The sequence below is a fragment of the Schistocerca nitens genome, chromosome 2 (genome assembly GCF_023898315.1).
Source record: "Schistocerca nitens isolate TAMUIC-IGC-003100 chromosome 2, iqSchNite1.1, whole genome shotgun sequence".
Classification (NCBI taxonomy): Eukaryota; Metazoa; Arthropoda; class Insecta; order Orthoptera; family Acrididae; genus Schistocerca; species Schistocerca nitens.
Genome location: NC_064615.1, coordinates 522,705,197 through 522,727,614, shown reverse-complemented (window position 1 = coordinate 522,727,614; position 22,418 = coordinate 522,705,197). Strand labels below are relative to the sequence as shown.

Here is a 22,418-nt window from a genome sequence, read left to right as displayed (position 1 = left end):
CTTGTACTCTGCCCAGCACTAAAGCCCGATGTTAGTTCCACCATAGTTTGCTGCCTGTCCTGTTTTACCAGTCTGCCCAGCCTACAGTGCCCAACATCTGTAATGAGGGGTGGCTGCTCAACTTCATAATATCTGGATGTGCTTTCACCTTGGTTTCATCACATGTTGAAGGCACTCCTCAAACACCTGATGAATCTTGCAGGTTCTGAAATGCTCATGCCAAGCATCCAGGACATCACAACCTGGCCTTGGTCAAACTCAGATTAGATTGAGAGCCTTCTGCATTCTACACAAAGACAGCATGCTCACTGATACTACATGCACTCAGCATGTGTCTGACTTGCCAGGTGATGCTGCTATCACCTGTAGAGGTTTATATCGATAGTAGGTTGGTGGTCATAGTGTTCTGGCTGATCAGTGTACATTATAGGTGACTGGACTTAATCCCAAGATCCATATATTACCAGTTATCATACAGAGAATCAGACAGACAGGAAATAAGAGAATACTTCTATGTTGTTCACTGATAACTATTCACTGAAGAAAGAAACACACCTATAAGAAACTGATCTTTGAAACAATTATTTGTTTTAATGTGAAGGAGCATGCACCCAGTGTGCAGAACTGTTGACAAAGTTGTGCATTTTATGATAAAAACCATTAAAAATTTATAATGCTAAAAATGAGTTGATATAATTTTTTATTATAATATTGCTATATAAATTCATTGACAATATTCTTACACAACACAGAATAAAAACAAATGGTTCTTTGCCAAGAGACAAGAGACTGACATCTCCCGGAAATCCACCAAATGGAATGATGCCCGATGATTATGGACCAGATGTATTTACATTTGATGTCACAAACAATATCATAACTGGGTATGAAAGTCCATTTCTGAAAAATACTATTGCACTACCATAACTTTTAAAGAATTGTCATGTAGCTGAAAAAAACTTTTGCAGATTCTCATCTGTGAACAGCCCTTCCTCACCGTACAATAATTCAAATCCTAATTATGTTGCCAATGATCCACAAATGTGTACATCAACCAGCACACCTGTTACGAGCTGTATGCCTAATAAGAGGACTACTCCAGCCAATGGAAATACCTTTAGCCCATATGAAAATGTGGTTATTCCTTCACCTGGGTCTGTTGTATATCCTCAGAGCCCTCGAACGAGGATAAAAACCATTGCTACAACTAAAGATCACAATATAAGGTATGACAATATCTCATATCTGCATTCTTACTGCTATTACTAAGCATACATCTTACTTTGTATTAACTGAGCACTGTAATTTTGATTTAGTACATACAAATGTTTATGAACTGAGTATAACATTAGTAGAAATACACTGAGAACTGGATCTGTGAGAGATTAAGATATTCTGTCATCTTTTAAAGGCTAATTTCTGGTAACCTTCTATTAGTCTTGTTGGACTGATAATTAGCAACAAAATTTCTTCATGACATTATGGATTCACAAATAGCAGTATTAGGGAATATAGATCATGAGAATGTAGTATAACCAGTTCTCACCAAACAGTAATCAGAAAAGAGTCAACAAATTGACACTCCATCAATCCATTATGTTCTTCACTTTATTATTTCCCTTAATGCTTTAGTAGTTAATATTAACAGTAGGTACTTGATTCCCAATTTTTTTTGTTCCCATTTCTTTCCTAACATCTTTATAAGTATTTCAGTTCCATGGCATCTCCAATTTTTCATGTTCTCAGTCTCTTTATGTTTCTAAATGTTAGGTACTGTAGGCTACCTTCCATAATACAGTATCTGTATACCATCCAGATATTTTTGTTCATCTTATTTTTGTCTGCTATAACTTTTTTTTTTTTTTACTCTCTGTCAACATGATTTATTATGAAACCCACATACTTAAGTACACAAGTTTAATTAATGGCTCACTGCTTCTATTAACATTAGGTGGTAAGTTATTAATGTATGATGTCAGCATGTCAAAAGCTTTCATACATGATATTTTACTCCTTCCTTTTTCTGAATTACAAAATAATTTTTCTTGTGTATTCATACATATTAATGACTTTCATTCATGTGCCTTTCTTGCAATGTACCTTGAAATTGTAGGATATTTTTCTGTTTTGGAATTTTGATGTAAATAAAGACAGAAGTTGATTTTATTCAGTCATGTCAGCAAATCACTTCATATATTAAATTGAGTATTTCTGCATTTTAATTTTCTGTTTGAGATAGTTTTTTTGATTTCTTTCAGTCGAGAAATGGAAGATACAGCAGAAAATCGGTTAGCATTGTCCAATGACTATGATTTTGTAAATTCACTATCTCAAATACAGAACTACCAAAATGGCACTGCACCTCAAACTGCAAACCAAGCAGAAGCAAATAGTAAAATAACTTCTAGCAATATTGGGGAAGGCCAGAAACCATTTGAGAGGGACAAATTTATTCTTCCTCTTGAAAATGGTTGCTCCGATTCATCACCAGCTGATTCTGTAGATATGCCTGTACATAAAGAACAGCCCAGCTTTTCAAACCAAAATGGAGAAGCTAGGGACAATGTAAGTGAGATGGAGAAAAATATGAGTTTAGATAATAAGACTGATATACCAAGAACTGACAGAAGTTCAGGCCATGCATTTACACAGTTCAATCAGAGAAACAATGAAGCTGACAGGACAGAAAAAGAATCTCAAATTCAGCAGCAAAGAAGAGTGAGTATATCTTATTGTGAAGTTTTTTTTATTTTCATTGTGAATTCTAACTACTGAGAAATTCATTCATTTCAGACAACAAAAGATGAAGGAGATGCACTTCGGAAGGAAAGAAGCAAGCTTCTAGCAAGCATGTCTGGTATAAAACGAAAAATAACAGAAATTGAACAGCAAGAAGAGGAACTTCTGAGAGAGGTACTGAATAATTGGTTTTAGTGACTTTATATTTAGCTGTTGACTTTACCACTTAATAGAGTGATAACAGTTGTAGAAAGTAACATAAACAAACTTTCAGTTTGTGTGATAGTTTTATTTACATTTTTATCAAAAGTATCTTCATTATTGCAACTGTGAATACATACTGCGTGGCTAATGTGAAGCTGGTTTTTGTTATTTAATGTGTGACAACATATATTTCTTGCGTGAAGCATTACTTTTCAAAAGTAAGTCAGTAGTAAACATTTACTGTTCAGATTTTACAGTTGGACTCTGCAGTCTTTTGAGATTAGGAAAAATTTCAATGTGTAAAAGCATTTTTTTTTTCATTTTTGCTATGTTAGATAATTCACAGTATCTAGAATAAAAAACTGTAACTATTCAACTGATTTTTAATTAGGTTCTTAATTAATTTTTTGGCTTATTGGTCAACATCATATGACAAATGATGATCTTATAAGTGGAAGACTTCTTAACATCATTTACAATTCAAGACCATAGTTCTTAAATTTGGAATTGTTGTAGCAAGGAATGGTGCAATAATCCGTAGGTATGAATTACAGTCATTTTTTCCATCTAAGGAATATCGAGAACAAACATGTAAAAATCAATTTAATTCGTAGTGCAATAAGGCTGCTAAGGTGAAAGAGGTAAATAACAGACAGTTTCACTGACGATAATATATCCACTCTGAAAATACCACAATTTTACATTTTACGTTACCCAATTCTATTAGTTTATCTTTCAATAAAATCTGTCATTTACATCACACTGAAGATGGGTCTTTTCCTTGCAGCTGGAACTTGAGCGAGCCCTTCTTGATGGAGAGCAGCAGTCACAAACTGAGAAGCTGTTACAGGAGGAAGACCGACTGGTAGCAGTGGAATCACGGATGGTGGAGCTAGACCATATTATGGAGAGAACTCAAGAAGAAGAATTAAAGAGGCAAGCTGAGTGCCAGAGAAGGCTTGATGAAATAGACAGAGAAGTTCGAAGGTAAGACAAGGAATCTTCCAAAATTTTCTTTAATTTATTGTGGTTGTAAGTTTTTTCCACTTTTGCTGGAGATGATATCTAAATATTAAGTGCAACCATCCCTATAATCAATTCTTCTCTCATAATTTTTATATCAGAAAAAATTACATATTCTTAACAGGCTGTAGGTCTTTAGCTTTTCAGTTTTTATTCACTCCCGTTGTGACATTTCTTTTTATCTGCTGCACATTCCCATTTTCATCCTATTATTTTCAGATGTTCTTACTAAACAAAGTTGAAATAAATATTGATTGTTACTTCATATTTCTAACTCAAGTGTGTGTGTGTGTGTGTGTGTGGGGGGGGTTACTTTTATTTTTCCTTGTTCCAAATGTTAATGTACCATAACACTTTACTAATGTGTACTTTCTCTGGATAATACTTGCATATGTTACATACTAGAGATAAATTCTACATCAGTAGGTGCATTCATATAAAACCTTCTTCAGTGTAATAAATATGAAGATACGGTACTAATGACATTCTCCTGCAAACCACAGTGGGAAGGAATGGTTAAGAACCTTGCATTTTGTCACTTTAAAATATACCTAAATTTTTCATAAAGAAAATCTATTCTCCAAATTTTGTGATTGCTCAGTATCAAGAAATGTGCTTCTTTCCCAATCAAGTGTACCAAGGAGTTAAGCAGTATTCTGAAGACAGCATGAGACCTACAGTATCCTGATAGTGCTCCAAGAAACGCCTGTAGTTGTCACATTATTAGTCATTCTGACATAATCTGTTAATATGATTGTTTGCAGACTCAATGGCAACAACTTACAAGTTATGCGAAATACATGTTCATGTGTAGGTTGCAGCTGTTGTACTGCACCTCCCCTATTGCACTGTGGCTCTTCGCAAAGGTCCCCTCCCCCATCTACTGATGTCCCCTCTACTGACCCCCCCCCCCCCCCCCCCAGGGGGTCCACAACTCTTTTGTGGATACGTGCGTGGCGAGCACGGGGCCCCGAGTCATTGCAGCCTTCTTTCTCTCCCGGGCTGCATTTCCTTTCCCTTCCCCTCCTTTCCCCTCCATGCTCCTTTCCCCTCGCCCTCTCCTCTCCCTCTATTGGTGTCCTTGCTTATGTTGGCCCCCGCTATCCTCCTGGTTCTGTTGGTTTTACACTCCGGCTTTGTTGCGTAATCATCTCCTCCTTTTGGCATTCCTTGGTCCCCCTCTGGGGTTTGACCTCCATTACAAAATTTCTCCTCCGTAGTGTGAGCCATTTGGGGAAGAGCACCTTACCTAGTGTCTCCGACGTGCACCCTCCTAGTACATTACACCTTTTCTTTCACGTCGTTGTCTGATGCTAGGGTGCATAGCCAGCACGGTAGCCAGCCCGTGTGGTGGGGTCGCTATGTACCCTTTTGGTTGAGCCCACTGAACACACAGGGATCACACTTTTGATACCTGAGCTGTGACCTCCTCATGCATGCCTTGGAGTGGTTGCTCGTCATCCTGGAGCATCGGAACTCCCGGCAATGGCCCCCGTGCCAGACGGCCCTTGCCGTGGCTGGGTGGCACCCGTGAGGAGAGCCCCTGATCGGAGTGGGTGGTATCAGGGCAGACGCTATGCAGATGAAACGCATATGGGTCCAAAACTCTGGCCGTTCTTCTGCGGCCGTCTCTCTGTATGGAACTGATTCCTCAAGTGCTGCTTCTCTTGCTCCTTCGGCCTTCCCTTCCATGGCTACCCCCTGGGAAGAGGGTCAGGCCCATCGTCTGGGGGCAAAACCTTTCCCCCGTTATCAAGTTTGCACCAGGACTGATGGAGATACTTTCACCAGTGTTAAACCTTTATTCTTTGTGGAACACATTGAAGACAAGTTTGGCGAAGTGGACTCCCTGAGCAAGATGCGGTCGGGTTCGTTGCTGATAAAAACTGCTTCAGCTGCCCAATCTGCGGCCCTTTGTGCCTGTACCCATCTTGGCACAATTCCTGTGTCCATTACCCCTCACCAGTCTCTAAATATGGTACAAGGTGTGATTTTTCACAGGGACCTCATCCTTCAAACTGATGAGGAACTTCAGGACAATCTCGGACGGCGGGGTGTTCACTTTGTTCGGCGTGTTCAGAAGGGTCCTAAAGATAATCGTATAGATACTGGTGCCTTTATCCTGGCCTTTGAAGGGGATACCCTCCCTGAGAAAGTTAAGATTATGGTCTATCACTGTGATGTGAAGCCGTACATCCCACCTCCTATGAGGTGTTTTAAGTGCTTGCGTTTTAGCCACATGTCTTCTTGCTGTTCCCAGGACCCTCTCTGTGGTGACTGTGGACGTCCACTCCATGAGGGGAGTCCCTGTGTTCCCCCTCCTATATGTGTAAATTGTCATGGTAGTCATTCTCCACATTCACCAGATTGCCCAGTATATAAGAAAGAAAAAAAGATACAGGAGTATAAGTCCCTCGATCGTTTAACCTACACAGAGGCCCGTACGAAATATGCACGACTGCACCCTGTGTCCATGACATCTAGTTACGCCTTGGTTAAATCTTCACCCCTTCCTCCCCCTTCCTTACCCCCATCCCGGACCCCTCTCCTCCCCCCCTCCCCACACCTTCTCCTATGGGCGCTGCTCCCCCTCCCAGCCGGAGAAGTGTCCCACTCCTTCGGCGTCTGCCGGTCAAGGGCACCTCTCCCTGGATGCCCCTTCCCAGCACCTTCCAGGTCAAAGGTCTGCTGCCGCGCGGCGACCACGAGAGCCGCGGTCTGTCGGCCCCCAGGTCGCCCGGTCTCTTTCTGTTCCTGATCTTGCTGCAGCTGGCTCCTTTATGCCACACAGCCCTCCTCGATCTCAGCCTGAAAAGAAGAAGAAACATAAGTCCCGGGACAAAGAGCCTCTGGTGTCACCGGAGGTCCCTTCCCTGACTTCACAACCAGATTCTGACCTGTCGTTCATGGATGTCGTCCCCTCCTTGTCGGTGACGGGTGGGGACCCGGCGGTATGACTGGATTTAGCATGTTCAGCCCTCATTTAAACCATCGTTCTGTGGTTCTCCAATGGAATTGTAATGGATACTATCGTCACCTTCCGGAATTGAAATCCCTTCTTTCGTCCTACTCTGCAGCTTGTGTGGTTCTCCAGGAATCTCATTTTACTGATGCTCACTCTCCGACCCTCTGTGGGTTCCGTGTTTTCTGTCGAAATCGGGTCGGACCCTTGCGGGCTTCTGGTGGCGTTTGTACATTGGTCCATACAGACATTGCTAGCACGTGGATTCCTCTCCAAACTACATTGGAAGCGGTTGCTGTTAGGGTCCACTTAGACTCTGCAGTCACAGTTTGCAATCTTTATCTCCCTCCTGACAGGACTCTTACACCTGCTGCCTTAACCACCCTTCTTCAGCAACTTCCTCCTCCCTTCCTCCTCCTTGGGGATTTTAATGCTCATCATCCTTTGTGGGGCAGTGCCTTTCCATCTAGATGAGGTCTTCTTATAGACCAATTTATTGCAGACCACGACCTGTGCCTTCTTAATGATGGCTCCCCTACTCATTTCAGTGCCGGTCATGGTACCTTTTCTGCCATTGATCTTTCTCTTTCTTCTCCCTCTCTCCTCCCTTCATTACACTGGTCGCCACACGACGACCTTTGTGATAGTGACCATTTCCCGTTGATTATCATGCTCCCTTCCCACTCCCCGATGGACAGGTTACCTCGTTGGTCTTTCCACCGCGCCGATTGGCCTCTATACACAGCACAGGTCAAGTTTTCTCCCTCTTTGTCGGGTTGTATCGATGACGTCGTACGTGACGTGTCTGACGCGATTGTTCGCGCTGCTAACCTTGCTGTCCTGCGCTCATCTGGACCATTTCGTCGCCGGCAAGTCCCGTGGTGGAGTACGGCCATTGCCATTGCCATCCGTGATCGCTGTCGAGCTTTGCAACACTTTAAGAGGCACCCATCCATAGCCAGCCTTACTACCTTTAAACGCCTCCGTGCTAAAGCCCGTTATTTAATCAAACAGGGTAAGCGGATATGTTGGGAACGATTCGTTTCTTCCCTTGGTTCTAGTGTCCCTCTGTCATGGGTATGGGCTACACTTCGTTCTCTCCAAGGTTGCCATCGGCAGTCCACCCTACCAGGACTTCACCTCCCAGATGGCATTTGTACGGACCCATTAGTTCTTGCAGAACATCTTGCGACCCATTTTGCAGTGGCGTCAGCGTCAGCCTCCTATCCAGCTGCTTTCCTTCATCAAAACCAGCTGGCTGAAGCTTCCACCTTATGTTTCACCCCTTGTGAGTCAGAATCTTACAACGAACCTTTTACTGAATGGGAATTTCTTTCTGCTCTATCTTCTTCTCATGATACGGCCCCTGGCCCAGATTCCATTCATAACCAACTGCTTCAACGTCTCAGTGCTCCACAACGGCAACATCTTCTTCGGGTGTTTAACCGTATCTGGCTCCAGGGTGACTTCCCTTCTCAGTGGAGGGATAGCATTGTAGTTCCTGTCCTTAAGCCTGGTAAGAACCCCCTATCTGTTGACAGCTATTGGCCAATTAGTTTGACCAATGTTGTTTGTAAGTTACTTGAACGGATGGTAGCCCGTCGGCTCAATTGGGTCCTCGAATCTTGGGATCTATTGTCGCCTTACCAGTGTGGCTTTCGAGAGGGACGGTCTTCAATCGATCATTTACTTCACTTGGAATCCGCAGTTCGGCAGGCTTTTTCCCAGCGCCGCCATTTGGTTGCGGTGTTTTTTGACCTTCGCAAGGCCTATGACACGGCCTGGCGCCATCACATCTTACTTACCCTCCATCAGTGGGGTCTTCGGGGCCCACTCCCGATTTTTATCTGCCAGTTCCTGATCCATCGGTCATTCAGAGTTCGAGTTGGTACTGCTTTTAGTTCTCCGCGGACCCAGGAGACAGGCATCCCACAGGGTTCTGTCTTGAGTGTCCTTCTTTGCCTCATTGCTATCGATGGACTTTGTCGGTCCCTTGGTCGCCCCTGCCCTGTATGTGGATGATTTCTGCATTTGGGTTAGTTCCTCCTCGATGGCATCTGCAGAGCGGCAGCTCCAGGTAGCTATACGGCGTGCCTCTGCATGGACCCTCTCACACGGGTTTCAGTTCTCTATTTTAAAATCGCGAGTGGTCCACTTCTGTCGCCGTACTACGATCCACCCTGATCCAGAGCTCTATCTTGCTGCACAATGATTGCCTGTGGTCCCAAAGTTTCGTTTCCTGGGTCTTCTTTTCGACAACAAGCTCACTTGGCTGCCTCATATCAGACTCCTGAAGGTAGGATGTTTCCGTAAACTCAATGTCCTTCGCTTCCTTGCCCACTCGTCTTGGGGTGCGGACCGTTCCCTCCTCCTCCGTCTTTATCGTGCTCTAGTTCTGTCTCGCTTGGACTATGGTTGTCAAGTTTATGGTTCAGCTGCTCCTTCCACACTGCACGTGCTGGATCCAGTCCACCATCGTGGTATCCGTTTAGCCACCGGTGCCTTCCCTACTAGCCCTGTTGATAGTCTCCTGGTTGAAACTGGGATCCCCCCCCCCCCCTTTATTTTCGGCGGTCCCAGCTTCTGGTGTCTTATGCACTCACTATCTGTTCCTCTCCCTTTCATCCTTCCTATTCTATCCTGTTCCCAGACCATGGACGTCGCCCACCCGACTCCCGCCCTCAGGCGGGTTTACCGGTTGGGCTGCGCCTTGCGTCTCTTTGCCGTGATTTTCAGCTTCCTTCTTTGTCCTGTCTTCCTCGCTCCCTCCCCTCCACCCCTCCTTGGTTAGTTCCTCGGCCTCGACTTCGGATGGATCTCCGCCGCGGTCCGAAAGATTCCATCCCCCCGGTGGTGTTCCATTCCTTTTTCCGCCAAATTTTGTGGGAGTTTCGGGATGATGTTGTTTTTTACACTGATGGCTCTAAATCTGCTGATCGTGTTGGGTATGCTTTCACGTCCTCTGTTGGAACGGAAAGTCATCTGCTGCCACCTACATGTGGGGTGTTTACTGCGGAATTGATGGCAATTTCCCAGGCCCTTACCTTTATTAAACAGTCCCAACACAACCGCGTTTTGTTATGCACGGACTCGATGAGTGGCCTTCTTGCTATTGACCGGTGTTTTTCGCGCCATCCCTTGGTCTCTGCCATCCATGACCATCTCGCTGATATTCACCGTGCTGCTTGTTCTATTGACTTCCTTTGGGTCCCTGGCCATGTGGGTATCCCGGGTAATGAGCTCGCTGATCGTTTGGCTGGGGGAGCAGTTACTTACCCCCCGTTTTCTGTAGCCCCTCCTGCAGCGGATTTACGGCTTCACATCAAATCCCACGTCGCACAATCATGGGCCAATTCTTGGGAGGCTACTCCCCTGTCTAATAAACTTTGTGCAATCAAGGTGTCACCAGGCCTGTGGCGTTCTTCCTTTCGCATCTCCCGAAAGGACTCGACCACACTGTGTCGTCTCCGCATTGGCCATACTCGGTTGACCCATGGTTTTCTTTTGCGTGATGAGCCACCCCCACTATGTGGTTGTGGAGCCTTCCAGTCAGTAGCCCACATTTTGGTTGAATGCCCCCTTCTTTTGGCTCTGCGTGCTAAGTACAGGCTCCCCCACACTTTACCTTTGATGTTGGCTGACGATTCCCGGATGGTCTCTCTCTGGTTCTCGGTTTCCTCCCGAAAAGTGGTTTTTATTCTCAGTTTTAAGGTTTTTAATCTCTCTCTGGTGTTGGGGCGGGGCGGTGAGTGTTTGGGTGTCTCCCACTGTAAGCAGTGTTCGGAGATTCCTGATTCACCTCCCTGACCGAATTCCTCTTTTCTTCCCCTTTTACTCTGTTTTTACCTTTTTTTAAAGGCTTGGTTAGTCTTTCTATTCCCATACGTACTTTCTACATTATAGCGGTTGTACCTTTTAAGTCACAGGTGGTTTTGCCTATGCTGCTTCAGCATAGTGTTGGGTTCGTTCTCTTGCCAACTTCCCTCATTTTGTTTTTACCAATGACAACATGACTGCCTTTTTACGTTTTTTCCCTTTTTCCATTTTATTGTTCTGACTTTACTGAGTTGTCCCATTAGCGGAATGGCGCATATTTGAAACAAGGGACTGGTGACCTTGCTGTTTGGTCCCTTAAACCTCAACCAACCAACCTCTACTGACCCATTTCTGCAGGTGCAGGCCAAGTTATTTTGTGCACACTCTACCTGTGTTGCTCTTCCGCCTCACTCCTGAAAACAACTTCAGACAAGTGAGTTATGAACCATTATGAATAGTGTGTCACTGATCTTTACTGCAATCTTGGCTGTCATTGATTGGATGAAAATATTTCTTTATTTTGAATTCACTACTGTGCAGGTTTGGCTGTGTATTCATTTTCAAGCGATTGCCAGAAAATCTACAAATACGAACTATAAAACAACTCTTCATTGTTTAGATGAAAGAACAAAGAAGGTAACTTACATAGTGGTGGTGGTGGTTAGTGTTTAACGTCCTGTCGACAACGAGGTCATTAGAGACGGAGCGCAAGCTCGGGTTAGGGAAGGATTGGGAAGGAAATCGGCCGTGCCCTTTCACAGGAACCATCCCGGCATTTGCCTGAAACGATTTAGGGAAATCACGGAAAACCTAAATCAGGATGGCTGGAGACGGGATTGAACCGTCGTCCTCCCGAATGCGAGTCCAGTGTGCTAACCACTGCGCCACCTTGCTCGGTACATAGTGGAATCTGTAGTTACATAGGTGGCATCGTGTTTAATGCATCTAATATGGCAATAAATAAGATTCAGTTCCAAATAGCATTTCAAAATTTAACTCCATCATAAGCCAGAAGCCTTCAGCCCGCATGTGCTGAGCAGAACTTGTAAACTATTGCAAAACTCTTCTGGCAGCTACACGAGCGAAGCAGTGTTGCCACAGTAACCTCGTTAATGACTGCTGTTTTCTCCCGTAATTGTTGCTCCCTATGATGCTACATGGGCAGCAGCTGTTTGCTAATGACCTGTGGCAACAGTGCTTGCTTAGTGTCGTGGATCAAGTTGGTATATGCCAAAGGCTCCTCACTGGCATTTTAAAAGAAGGGAGGACATGAGGTTGGAGAACCAACCTACACCTCTCAGCCACCACTTTCACTTCTCCCTAGTACAGTCAATAATAACATTGACCAGAAAGTTGTCAATAATGGTCACTGTCATCTGCTTTCTGTTGATTCACCAGCTTCACTTAGCCACAGCCCCGAGCACCCTCTTGGTGTATGCTTATATATCATCTAGTCATTCTGCAACTATAACATCTTTTTCCATCATTTTTGGTCGTGAATACAGGATATTATTAATTTTTGTTCTGCTATTTTGGCTGTCAAACTTTCAGCCACTCTCAAGGTGAATTGCTTGCAAAATCTTCAATCACTTTACACAATACTGTGGACTAAACATGCAAGCAACTCACTTTCAGAATGGGTGAAAGGTTGTCAGCTGAAATTTTAGAACAAGAATTAATAATATCCCAGATGAAAAACTGGAAAAGGATGGAATATTTGATCAGCCACGAAAACTTCAAGAAGCGCAAAACGTGGGAGACAGGATCAGGGGTCATTTTTAATGAGTATATTTCCATAAGAGTACACTTATTTCCCAGATGATATTTGCCCACCTTTCCACTGTATTTGCTGAATGGTATCCATGAATGTAAAGTTCAGCGATAACAGAAAGTTGTTAAGTTTGTCAGTGAATGTATGTAATGATATTGGCTTGAAATATGAAATTTTCATTTTCCCACCATAAGTGGTATTATAAATAAATTTATGATACTAAGCTCTTCTCAGATTTTCAGTCCTTCATAATTGTATCAATAATGAAATTTTACTGCAGAATTTTCTTTTGTTAGGATGTGCTCATATTCATGTCTTAATCTATAAATACAATTGATTTTATCTCTAAGCACTTGACAATAAAACAAGCTAGGAAGTTGTTTCTGTTGCAGGTTAAATGATGAAGCTACTGTGTGCACGGACATTGAGCGCCATAAGGAATTATCGGAGAAATTGAAACAACAACATGATCTCCTCGATTCTGAGAGGAAGGTAATGTAGAGAAAAATTAGTCACACTGTTTTATGTGAAATGTAACAATTTTTTTTACACTTTTAATTATGTTTGAGTGTACTGAACATATACGGTAAAAAATCACAATACAAAAAATAATTAACGTAGAGTGAGGAAATTTTGAAAATACATGTCTAGGTAACATAACATTACAAAATAACAAGTCAACATACATTTGAGATCAGCCACTACAAATGTGAAAAGTTGGTACATTAATAACCTGTGTAACGACCAGATCTGGTAATCTAGTATGCCAAGGCAACATGTTGACACTCGGTAGAGCATGTTGGGTTTCAACAGCAGTATGTGGGTAGGCTTTGTCCTGTTGGAAACACCCCCCCCCCCCCCCCCTGAAATTCCGTTCATGAATGGCAGCACAACAGATTTAATCACAAGACTGACATACGAATTTGAAGCAGGATGTGTGGGATAACAGGGAGAGTGCTCCTGCTGTCACATGAAATCGCACCCCAGACCATAATTCCAAGTGTAGGTTCAGTGTGTCTAGCACGCAGACAGGTTGGTTGCAGGCCCTCAACTGGCTTCCTCCTAACCAACACAAGGCCATCACCAGCACTGAGGCAGAACCAGCTGTCATCAGAAAACACAACAGACCTCCACCCCTCCAATGAGCTTTCTGTTGGTTTGGGTTTAGTGGAATGCACACTATAGGGTGTCTGGCTCAGAACTGTCCTTGAAATAACAGATCTGTAACAATTTGTTGTGTCACTGTGATGCCATCTGCTGCTCAAATTGCTGCTTCAGAGGCAGTACGATGCCACAGCCATATGCCAAACACAATGATCTTCCCTCTCAATAGTGCCACATTTTCAGGACTCATTAATTGCAGTTAGGTAATTGCCTTGGGGAATGGAAATGAGGTATGATAAGGGGTTTAATGTCTCATTGATGATAAGGTCATTATAAGTGGATTGGCAGCTTAGATTAGGGAAGAGCAGGGTAAGAAGTCAGGTGTATCCTTTTGAAAGGAACCATCTTGGTATTTGCTTATAACATTTATGGATGTGGATTTGAACCATAGTTTTCTTAAATGCATATCCAGTGTCTTAATTCCCAAACTGTATCAGTTTTAATATAGAACCAAACAAGGAAGTGCAGTGGTAGACCACTGAAAATGTCAGACTGGTCTGGAGTTAGGCATTATTTTGGATACTTGTTGAGTAATTTGTCACCTGAATTCTCATTAAAAGGAACAAAAATTGTAAAGTTGAAATACCAGAAACAAAATGATACTGTCAGTAATGTGTTATTAAGAAATTATCAGTTGGCAGTCAGCTTTTTAAGCCAAATCGTTAAGATCCTTTGGCTTAGCTCTACCAGAAATATTTATGCTGAAAAGAAAAAAAATTATTAATGATTTTAAAGAGAGAATGTTTGATCAACATGTATTATCCAGTTTTTAGATGAGTTAGTCACATCTCATTAAACTGCTCTCAGATTTATATGAACGCATTAAGGTAGCAAAATGTATGTGACATAAAAATAAGCTCCCAGCTGCTTGGTGCCATATAAATTACCAGTATTACCAGTTGTAAAACAGGATAAACACATTTGTTATTTGTATGAGAGTGTTACTTTACTTAGATGCAAAGTCATAAACTTTCATTCCTCCTGAAATATGTGCTATTTTTTATTTTCTTTATTCTATTAGAACTGTCCCAATGCGTTTTCTGTTATTTTGGTTGTATTTTTAAAGATGTTTGAAGATATGGAGTTCCATCACTTAGAGGAAGAAGCAAGCTGTCTGGCAAGAAGAGAAGAGTTGCAGCGAGAACTGACGGAAGTTTATACACGTATAGAGGCAAGGCGTTGCCGCATGAGGGAGCTTGATCAGCAGCGGCTAGAGGCAGACCGAGCAGCACAAGATGAGGGAGACCAGCTGGAACAGCAACTTCTTCAGCACTTAAGACTGCTTGATGAAGTGCGTATTACTGACATGTTTATAGGGTATCATGTAACAAACTATATAAAACAGTGTGTGTGTTAAGATTCTGTATGAAGATGAATGCTTATTCATTTTATTGTCAAAAGTAAAAATAGAAAGTCCAGTACAGTATGACGATGTGATGCTGCTGATTATGATAGGAACAACAACAACAACTACTACTACTACCACTACTACTACTACAAAATTTCCGTACATGGCCTTTTCATGCGTAAACGACAGCCCGAAATCAAGTTGGTGGTGTTGTATGCCATGTTTTATGGTGTAGCTTGTGATGAACACTAACTTGGCTAGTTAAGAGTCAGATTAACAACCTGGAACCTCCACAACTTATAATCCCTGATGGGAGTAGCAGTTTTTTTTATAATTCAGAAGATTGTCACCTCTGACATAGCTTTGCATAAGCAAAATTGACAATTCACACAACAGTATAAATTCCTCATTAGGCTGTAACCACATAATCCATGACTCATGGAGACTGGAAGGCTCCCAACCAAATTCATAGCTACGGTCTTTACATTACCCTTACCACATTGATTTCTAATTCACATGTGTGGTCTGTAAATTGTTGCTACTGTGTTGTTTACTAATTTGAACAGTCTGAGTTTGGAACACACAAATAGGACACTTGTTCGTGGTGACAATGAGCCTAACAGAATTTCCTCTATGTATCTCTTTCATTTTTTTTTCCATACCGGTGTTGGAGTATTTTGTTATTTTGTGTGTGTTGCAGTAACTTAGGGAAGCAGCCTGTGACTTTCAGGAGACATTATTAAATTTTGACACTGATTACTCTCATCCTTTGCCAACAAATTTAATAAATGAAGATCTGGTAGCACTGTACAGACATATTGTAAGAGTCTTTCCCTGAATCATTCTGAGCCCAGACCAGACCCAGCAGCAAGCTCTCTTATTAAAGAAGAAGGTGTGCATGTATGAACACAATTTTGTCACATATGTAACTCTGGCAATGACAGGTGGTTTCAGCTCCCATCATCAGTAGCTGTTAATGTATGACAGATGACAATGATATCATTTTAAATATGAGATGTTTACCCATTTGTAGCCTTTGTCCTGAAAGCTTGGCAAATTACACCTGACACAAAATGAAAAGAGTGATAAAGTCATCATCATCATCATCATCATCATCATTTAAAACTGACTGTGCCTTTCAGCGTTCAGTCTGGAGCATAGCCCCCCTTATAAAATTCCTCCATGATCCCCTATTCAGTGCTAACATTGGTGCCTCTTCTGATGTTAAACCTATTACTTCAAAATCATTCTTAACCGAATCCAGGTACCTTCTCCTTGGTCTGCCCCGACTCCTCCTACCCTCTACTGCTGAACCCATGAGTCTCTTGGGTAACCTTGCTTCTCCCATGTGTGTAACATGACCCCACCATCTAAGCCTGTTCGCCCTGACTGCTACATCTATAGAATTCATTCCCAGTTTTTCTTTGTTTTCTTCATTGTGGACACCCTCCTGCCATTGTTCCCATATACTAATACCTGCAATCATCCTAGCTACTTTCATATCTGTAACCTCAACCTTATTGATAAGGTAACCTGAATCCACCCAGCTTTCGCTTCCATACAACAAAGTTGGTCGAAAGATTGAACGGTGCACAGATAACTTAGTCTTGGTACTGACTTCCTTCTTGCAGAAGAGAGTAGATCGTAGCTGAGTGCTCACTGCATTAGCCTTGCTACACCTTGCTTCCAGTTCTTTCACTATGTTGCCATCCTGTGAGAATATGCATCCTAAGTACTTGAAACCGTTCACCTGTTCTAACTTTGTTCCTCCTATTTGGCACTCAATCCGTTTATATTTCTTTCCCACTGACATTACTTTCGTTTTGGAGATGCTAATCTTCATACCATAGTCCTTACATTTCTGATCTAGCTCTGAAATATTACTCTGCAAACTTTCAATCGAATCTGCCATCACAACTAAGTCATCCGCATATGCAAGACTGCTTATTTTGTGTTCACATATCTTAATCTCACCCACCCAGTCAATTGCTTTCAACATATGATCCATAAATAATATGAACAACAGTGGAGACAGGTTGCAGCCTTGTCTTACCCCTGAAACTACTCTGAACCATGAACTCAGTTTACCGTCAACTCTAACTGCTGCCTGACTATCCATGTAAAGACCTTTAATTGCTTGCAAAAGTTTGCCTCCTATTCCATAATCTCATAGAACAGACAATAACTTCCTCCTAGGAACCCGGTCATATGCCTTTTCTAGATCTATAAAGCATAGATACAATTCCCTGTTCCACTCATAACACTTCTCTATTATTTGTCTTAAGCTAAAGATCTGGTCCTGACAACCTCTAAGAGGCCTAAACCCACACTGATTTTCATCCAATTGCTCCTCAACCAATACTCACACTTTCCTTTCAACAATACCTGAGAAGATTTTACCCACAACACTGATTAAAGAGATACCTCTGTAGTTGTTACAATCTTTTCTGTTTCCATGTTTGAAGATTGGTGTGATTACTGCTTTTGTCCAGTCTGATGGAACCCGTCCCGACTCCCAGGCCATTTCAATTATCCTGTGTAGCCATTTAAGACCTGACATTCCACTGTATTTGATGAGTTCCGACTTAATTTCATCCACCCCAGCTGCTTTATTGCACTGCAATCTATTGACCATTTTCTCCACTTCCTCAAACGTGATCCTATTTCCATCATCATTCCTATCCCATTCTACCTCGAAATCTGAAACATTACTGATTGTTTTTTCACCTACATTGAGCAACTCTTCAAAATATTCCCTCCATCTGCTCAAGGCATCCACAGGATTCACCAGCAGTTTTCCTGACCTGTCCAAAATACTTGTCATTTCCTTCTTACCTCCCTTTCGAAGACTGCTAATTACACTCCAGAATGGTTTTCCAGCAGCTTGACCCAGTGTCTCCAACCTGTTTCCAAAGCCTTCCCAAGATTTCTTCTTGGATGCTGCAATTATCTGTTTGGCTTTGTTTCTTTCTTCAACATAACTTTCTCTATCTACCTGAGTTCTAGTATGTAGCCATTTCTTATACACCTTCTTTTTCCTTTTACAGGCAGCCTTGACTGTGTCATTCCACCAAGCTGTTTGCTTCCTCCTACTTTTACACACTACTGTTCCAAGACATTCTTTAGCCACTTCTAGTACTGTGTCCCTGTACCTTGTCCATTCCTTTTCCAATGACTGTAATTGACTACATTCAACTAACTGGTACCTTTCTGAGATCGCTGTTATGTACTTGTGCCTGATTTCCTTATCCTGAAGTTTCTCCACTCTTATCCTCCTACATATGGACCTGACCTCCTGCACTTTCGGCCTCACAATCCCAATTTCCCTACAGATTAAATAATGATCAGTGTCATCAAAGAATCTCCTGAATACACGTGTGTCCCTCACAGCCTTACTGAATTCCTGATCTGTTATTATATAGTCAATGACAGATCTGGTTCCCCTGCTTTCCAAAGTATACCGGTGAATGTTCTTATGTTTAAAAAATGAGTTTGTGATTACTAAGCCCATACTGGCACAGAAATCCAAGATTTGCTTCCCATTCCTGTTGGCCTCCATATCCTCTCCAAATTTACCCATAACCTTTTCATACCCTTCTGTTCGATTTCCAATCCTGGCGTTAAAATCACCCATGAGCAGAACACTGTCCTTGTCCTTTACTCTACCAACTACATCATTGAGTGCCTCATAAAAACTATCTGTCTCATCTTGATCAGTCCCTTCACAATGAGAATATACTGACACAATCCTAATTTTCTTGCTAGACACTGTCAAATCTATCCACATCAGTTGTTCGTTTACATACCTTATTGCAACTATGCTGGGTTCCATTTCTTTCCTGATGTAAAGCCCTACACCCCATTGTGCTATTCCTGCTTTGACTCCTGACAAGTAGACCTTGTATTCTCCCACTTCCTCTTCTTTCTCACCCCTTATCCGAATGTCACTAACAGCTAAAACGTCCAGCCCCATCTTACTTGCAGCCTCTGCCAGCTCTACCTTATTCCCAGAATAGCCCCCATTGATATTAATAGCTCCCCATCTCATTACCATTTTTTTGCCAAGTCGTATCTTAGGAGTCCCTGGTTTGTCAGTTAGAGGTGGGACTCCGTCACCTCCATAGGTCCGAGGCATTTTGCTCTGATTGTTGCCAGCATCATATTTAAAGTACCAGGGAAGCAGGTTGCTAGCCTTACTTGCCCCGAGTCCCATTGGGTTTTATCCCTAACGGCTGAGGGACTAACCGGTGGATTTGGTAGTCTCTGCCGTATGAGCACAAAGGTGACCACGACTCAGAATATGTCCGAGATGCCCAGCCTTATTCCAAAGTAACTGGTGTCCCGACTGTCGGGACCACTTACTTGGCCACTCATATGTGATAAAGTGTACAGAAAAAATGGTGTAGACATTACAAGCTGTTTAAAAGCTAGAGGAAGCCAATGACATTCAGCTTCAAGTATGACTATGACACACAAAGCACTTTGGTGTTCCAATTTGTGAAAGGTTGTAATTTTACACAGTCTTGTTAAATGTAGATAGCTACTTCTACATTCTGTTATCAAAATGTAGTACCAATGGAGACACATTGTTCTAAAGAATGCAAAATAACACTGTCTAGTCTTTGATAGAATATTATTGTTTGGCAAGAGAAGAAAGAGAAGACTGTCCATGCTGTTTGCATGTTTTGATACAACAGGGAAAGGCAAGAGTAATCTCAGCAAAACCATTTTATATTTCTTATGTCAGGTCACACCACCAATCAGGCATCACAAATTCATCTGAGGAGAAATAATTGCTTCACCAAAGAAGTATTTCTTCCAGAAGTGAAAGGTGTGTGGAAAATAAATATTTATGAGTTACCTAATATTGCCTGCTACATTGGAATCTAGTAGTATTGCACCTGTGTTTTTTACCTGAGATATCAAGGCACATCTGTCAGTATGTGTCACTGTATGTGCAGAAATTTCAAATGACATAAAAAATTCATTGCTCTTAATGCACTAAAGTCTTTGGTATTGGCACATGAACCTCTGGTGAGTTTTAAATGGAAGGCCCCAAGTAAGATCTGATTATGTAGGTGCAGGACACTGGCAACAATAACAAAGTACTCAGATTCTGTTTCTGGTATGACATAACTTCGACCTCTTCTGAACAGTGATGTCACATCTCTTTGTTATACACAGTCCAGTCACATTAATGTGACCACCTGTCAACAGCCTGAATAACCACCTTGTGCAGCACAGACCACTGCGAGACATGCAGGTTGAGAGTCAGTGAGATTCTGGAAAGTACCAACAGGGATGTGGATTCATGTGGACTCTAATGCTGTGGGCAGCTGCACTAGGTTTCTCACATGAGGATCCATGACATGAAAAGCTAGATCAATGTGATCCCACAATTCTCAATTGTGTTTAAGTCCCAGGAGTTTGGTGGCCAAGGGGGTATAGTAAACTCATCCTGGTGCTCATCAAATCACACGCATACACTGCAAGCTGTGTGATACATTGTAATGTGCTGCTGCCAGATATCATCATGCCAAGGAAAAACATAATGCCTGTATGTGTGGACATGGTCTCCAAGTATAGATGCGTACTTGTGCATCCATTGTGGCTTTCAGAATGATGAGATCACTCATGGAACTCTACAAAAACATTCCCCATACCATAACGCACTCAACAGTGCTTGCTTACAGATGTTTCATGCTATACACACCAATGGCCATCTGCTGAAAAGGGCACATGCTGTGTCACTCAGTGGACATTGAGTTGCGGTATTGGCATACTAATCCAGTATTTGTCGCCAATGATAGCAGTCAGCATGGGTGTATGGATCTGATGCCTGGTTTGTTGGCCAATTTGCATTCGATGAATGGTCATTGAGGAGATTTTGTTGGTACCCACTTGCTTCATATGGGGAAGAGGGGGAGGGGGGGGGGGTCAGTTGCTCAACAGTGGCATGTCTTATTCACCCATACACATCTCTGCAGCCTTCGTTCACCTGTCATCTATGCCCCTTGGTGCACCGAAGTTGCCTCAGCACCGATTTTGGATAGTGCCATTTTGCCATGCATGATATACTTTAACAATGGCATCATGTGAACAGTTTAAAAATTTAGCTATTTCATAAATGCTTCCAAAAGGCAGTGATTACATCCTTTTGAACATTAGATAAATCACACCATTTCTGCATTACAACTACTACTGCACTATTTCCTCTGTCCCCTCAACACACTTCATATACCCTTCACTGCTAGTGCTGCCACCAGCTGTCTGTGAGTAGTCATTGCACATTTGTGTTGAACACAGGCAGTGGTCACATTAACGTGACTAGGCCATGTATTAAGGTATTCAGAATAAAACTGAAATTCATTACTACATTGAATTTTCAGGATCACAACCCATGGCTTTGAAACATAAACATTACAACTCATTTGACATATCTTTCAAAGGGCCAAAGTAATAAAAACTAAACTAAACAGACCACCTACACAGTCTGACAGAAAATCAAAATCACTTCAACTGATGGCAGTATTCACAACTAAAGCAACACTTACGTCTTTCAGAAGACTTGTATTAAACAGGTTCCCATGGATTGCATCTTGAAGTAGAACAGTAATGTCCTTTTTAAGTCTCAAATAATGATAGTGTATTGTTAGTCTCATTCACAATTACTTCTGAAGAAATGTTGTATGAAAGTTCTGGCAGAGTGTAAATACTTTGGGATCTAAGGAGACCACACACTGAAAAGCTGACCCACTTAGCTGTCAGTAGGCATACACAAAAAGAAAGAAAACGTAATAGCTTTCAGAGTAACCATTTTATAGACAGGAGTAAACACACACACACACACACACACACACACACACACACACACACACACACACCTGTGCACCTCTGTCCCTACATGATGCCAACTGGACTGACAGTGGGGATTGGAGGATATGCCAGACTTCTGGGATGGGATCACTCTGGCAGAGCTCGTAGGTGAAAGAGTAAGACTGTTGGTAGAGATGCTCTGTCAAGCAGGTACTCTGACTTGTCAAAAGAGTGGTGGAGCCTTTGTCTGCAGGGAGGATGATTAGGACAGGATCTGTTTTCAGGTTGTCCATGACTGTCCTTTCTTCTGCTGAAAGAGTTATGTTCTTAGGAAGTGACCTGGGGTAGGATGGTGAGGCCAAGTTGGAGTAAGGAATTCCTGGAAGGTGACTGGGCATGGATGATGGGTTGGGGGGGGGGGGGGTGATTAAGTGGGAGAGGGTAGTGTCACTGTTGAATGATGTTGTCAGTCCAGCTCGTACAAGTTGGTGTGTGTGTGTGGGGGGGGGGGGGTTATGTTTGAGTTGCTCTTGCACCTGTTCATACATGGGGAAGAACAAAGTTTCTTAATGAGA

At 42.4% G+C, this 22,418-nt stretch overlaps 1 protein-coding gene across 4 annotated transcripts in view; it reads left to right on the top strand.

The window, feature by feature from the left end:
• LOC126236505 (pleckstrin homology-like domain family B member 1) overlaps positions 1-22,418 on the top strand; it is a 1,102,343-nt gene that overhangs the window by 812,324 nt on the left and 267,601 nt on the right. For all 4 annotated transcript variants that reach the window (XM_049945868.1, XM_049945867.1, XM_049945865.1 and 1 more), the window contains 7 exons: positions 753-884; positions 969-1,226; positions 2,259-2,718; positions 2,794-2,913; positions 3,731-3,930; positions 12,908-13,007; positions 14,746-14,970. In XM_049945868.1, coding sequence (XP_049801825.1) covers positions 753-884; positions 969-1,226; positions 2,259-2,718; positions 2,794-2,913; positions 3,731-3,930; positions 12,908-13,007; positions 14,746-14,970 — 1,495 coding nt within the window. The remainder of the gene's footprint in view (positions 1-752; positions 885-968; positions 1,227-2,258; positions 2,719-2,793; positions 2,914-3,730; positions 3,931-12,907; positions 13,008-14,745; positions 14,971-22,418) is intronic.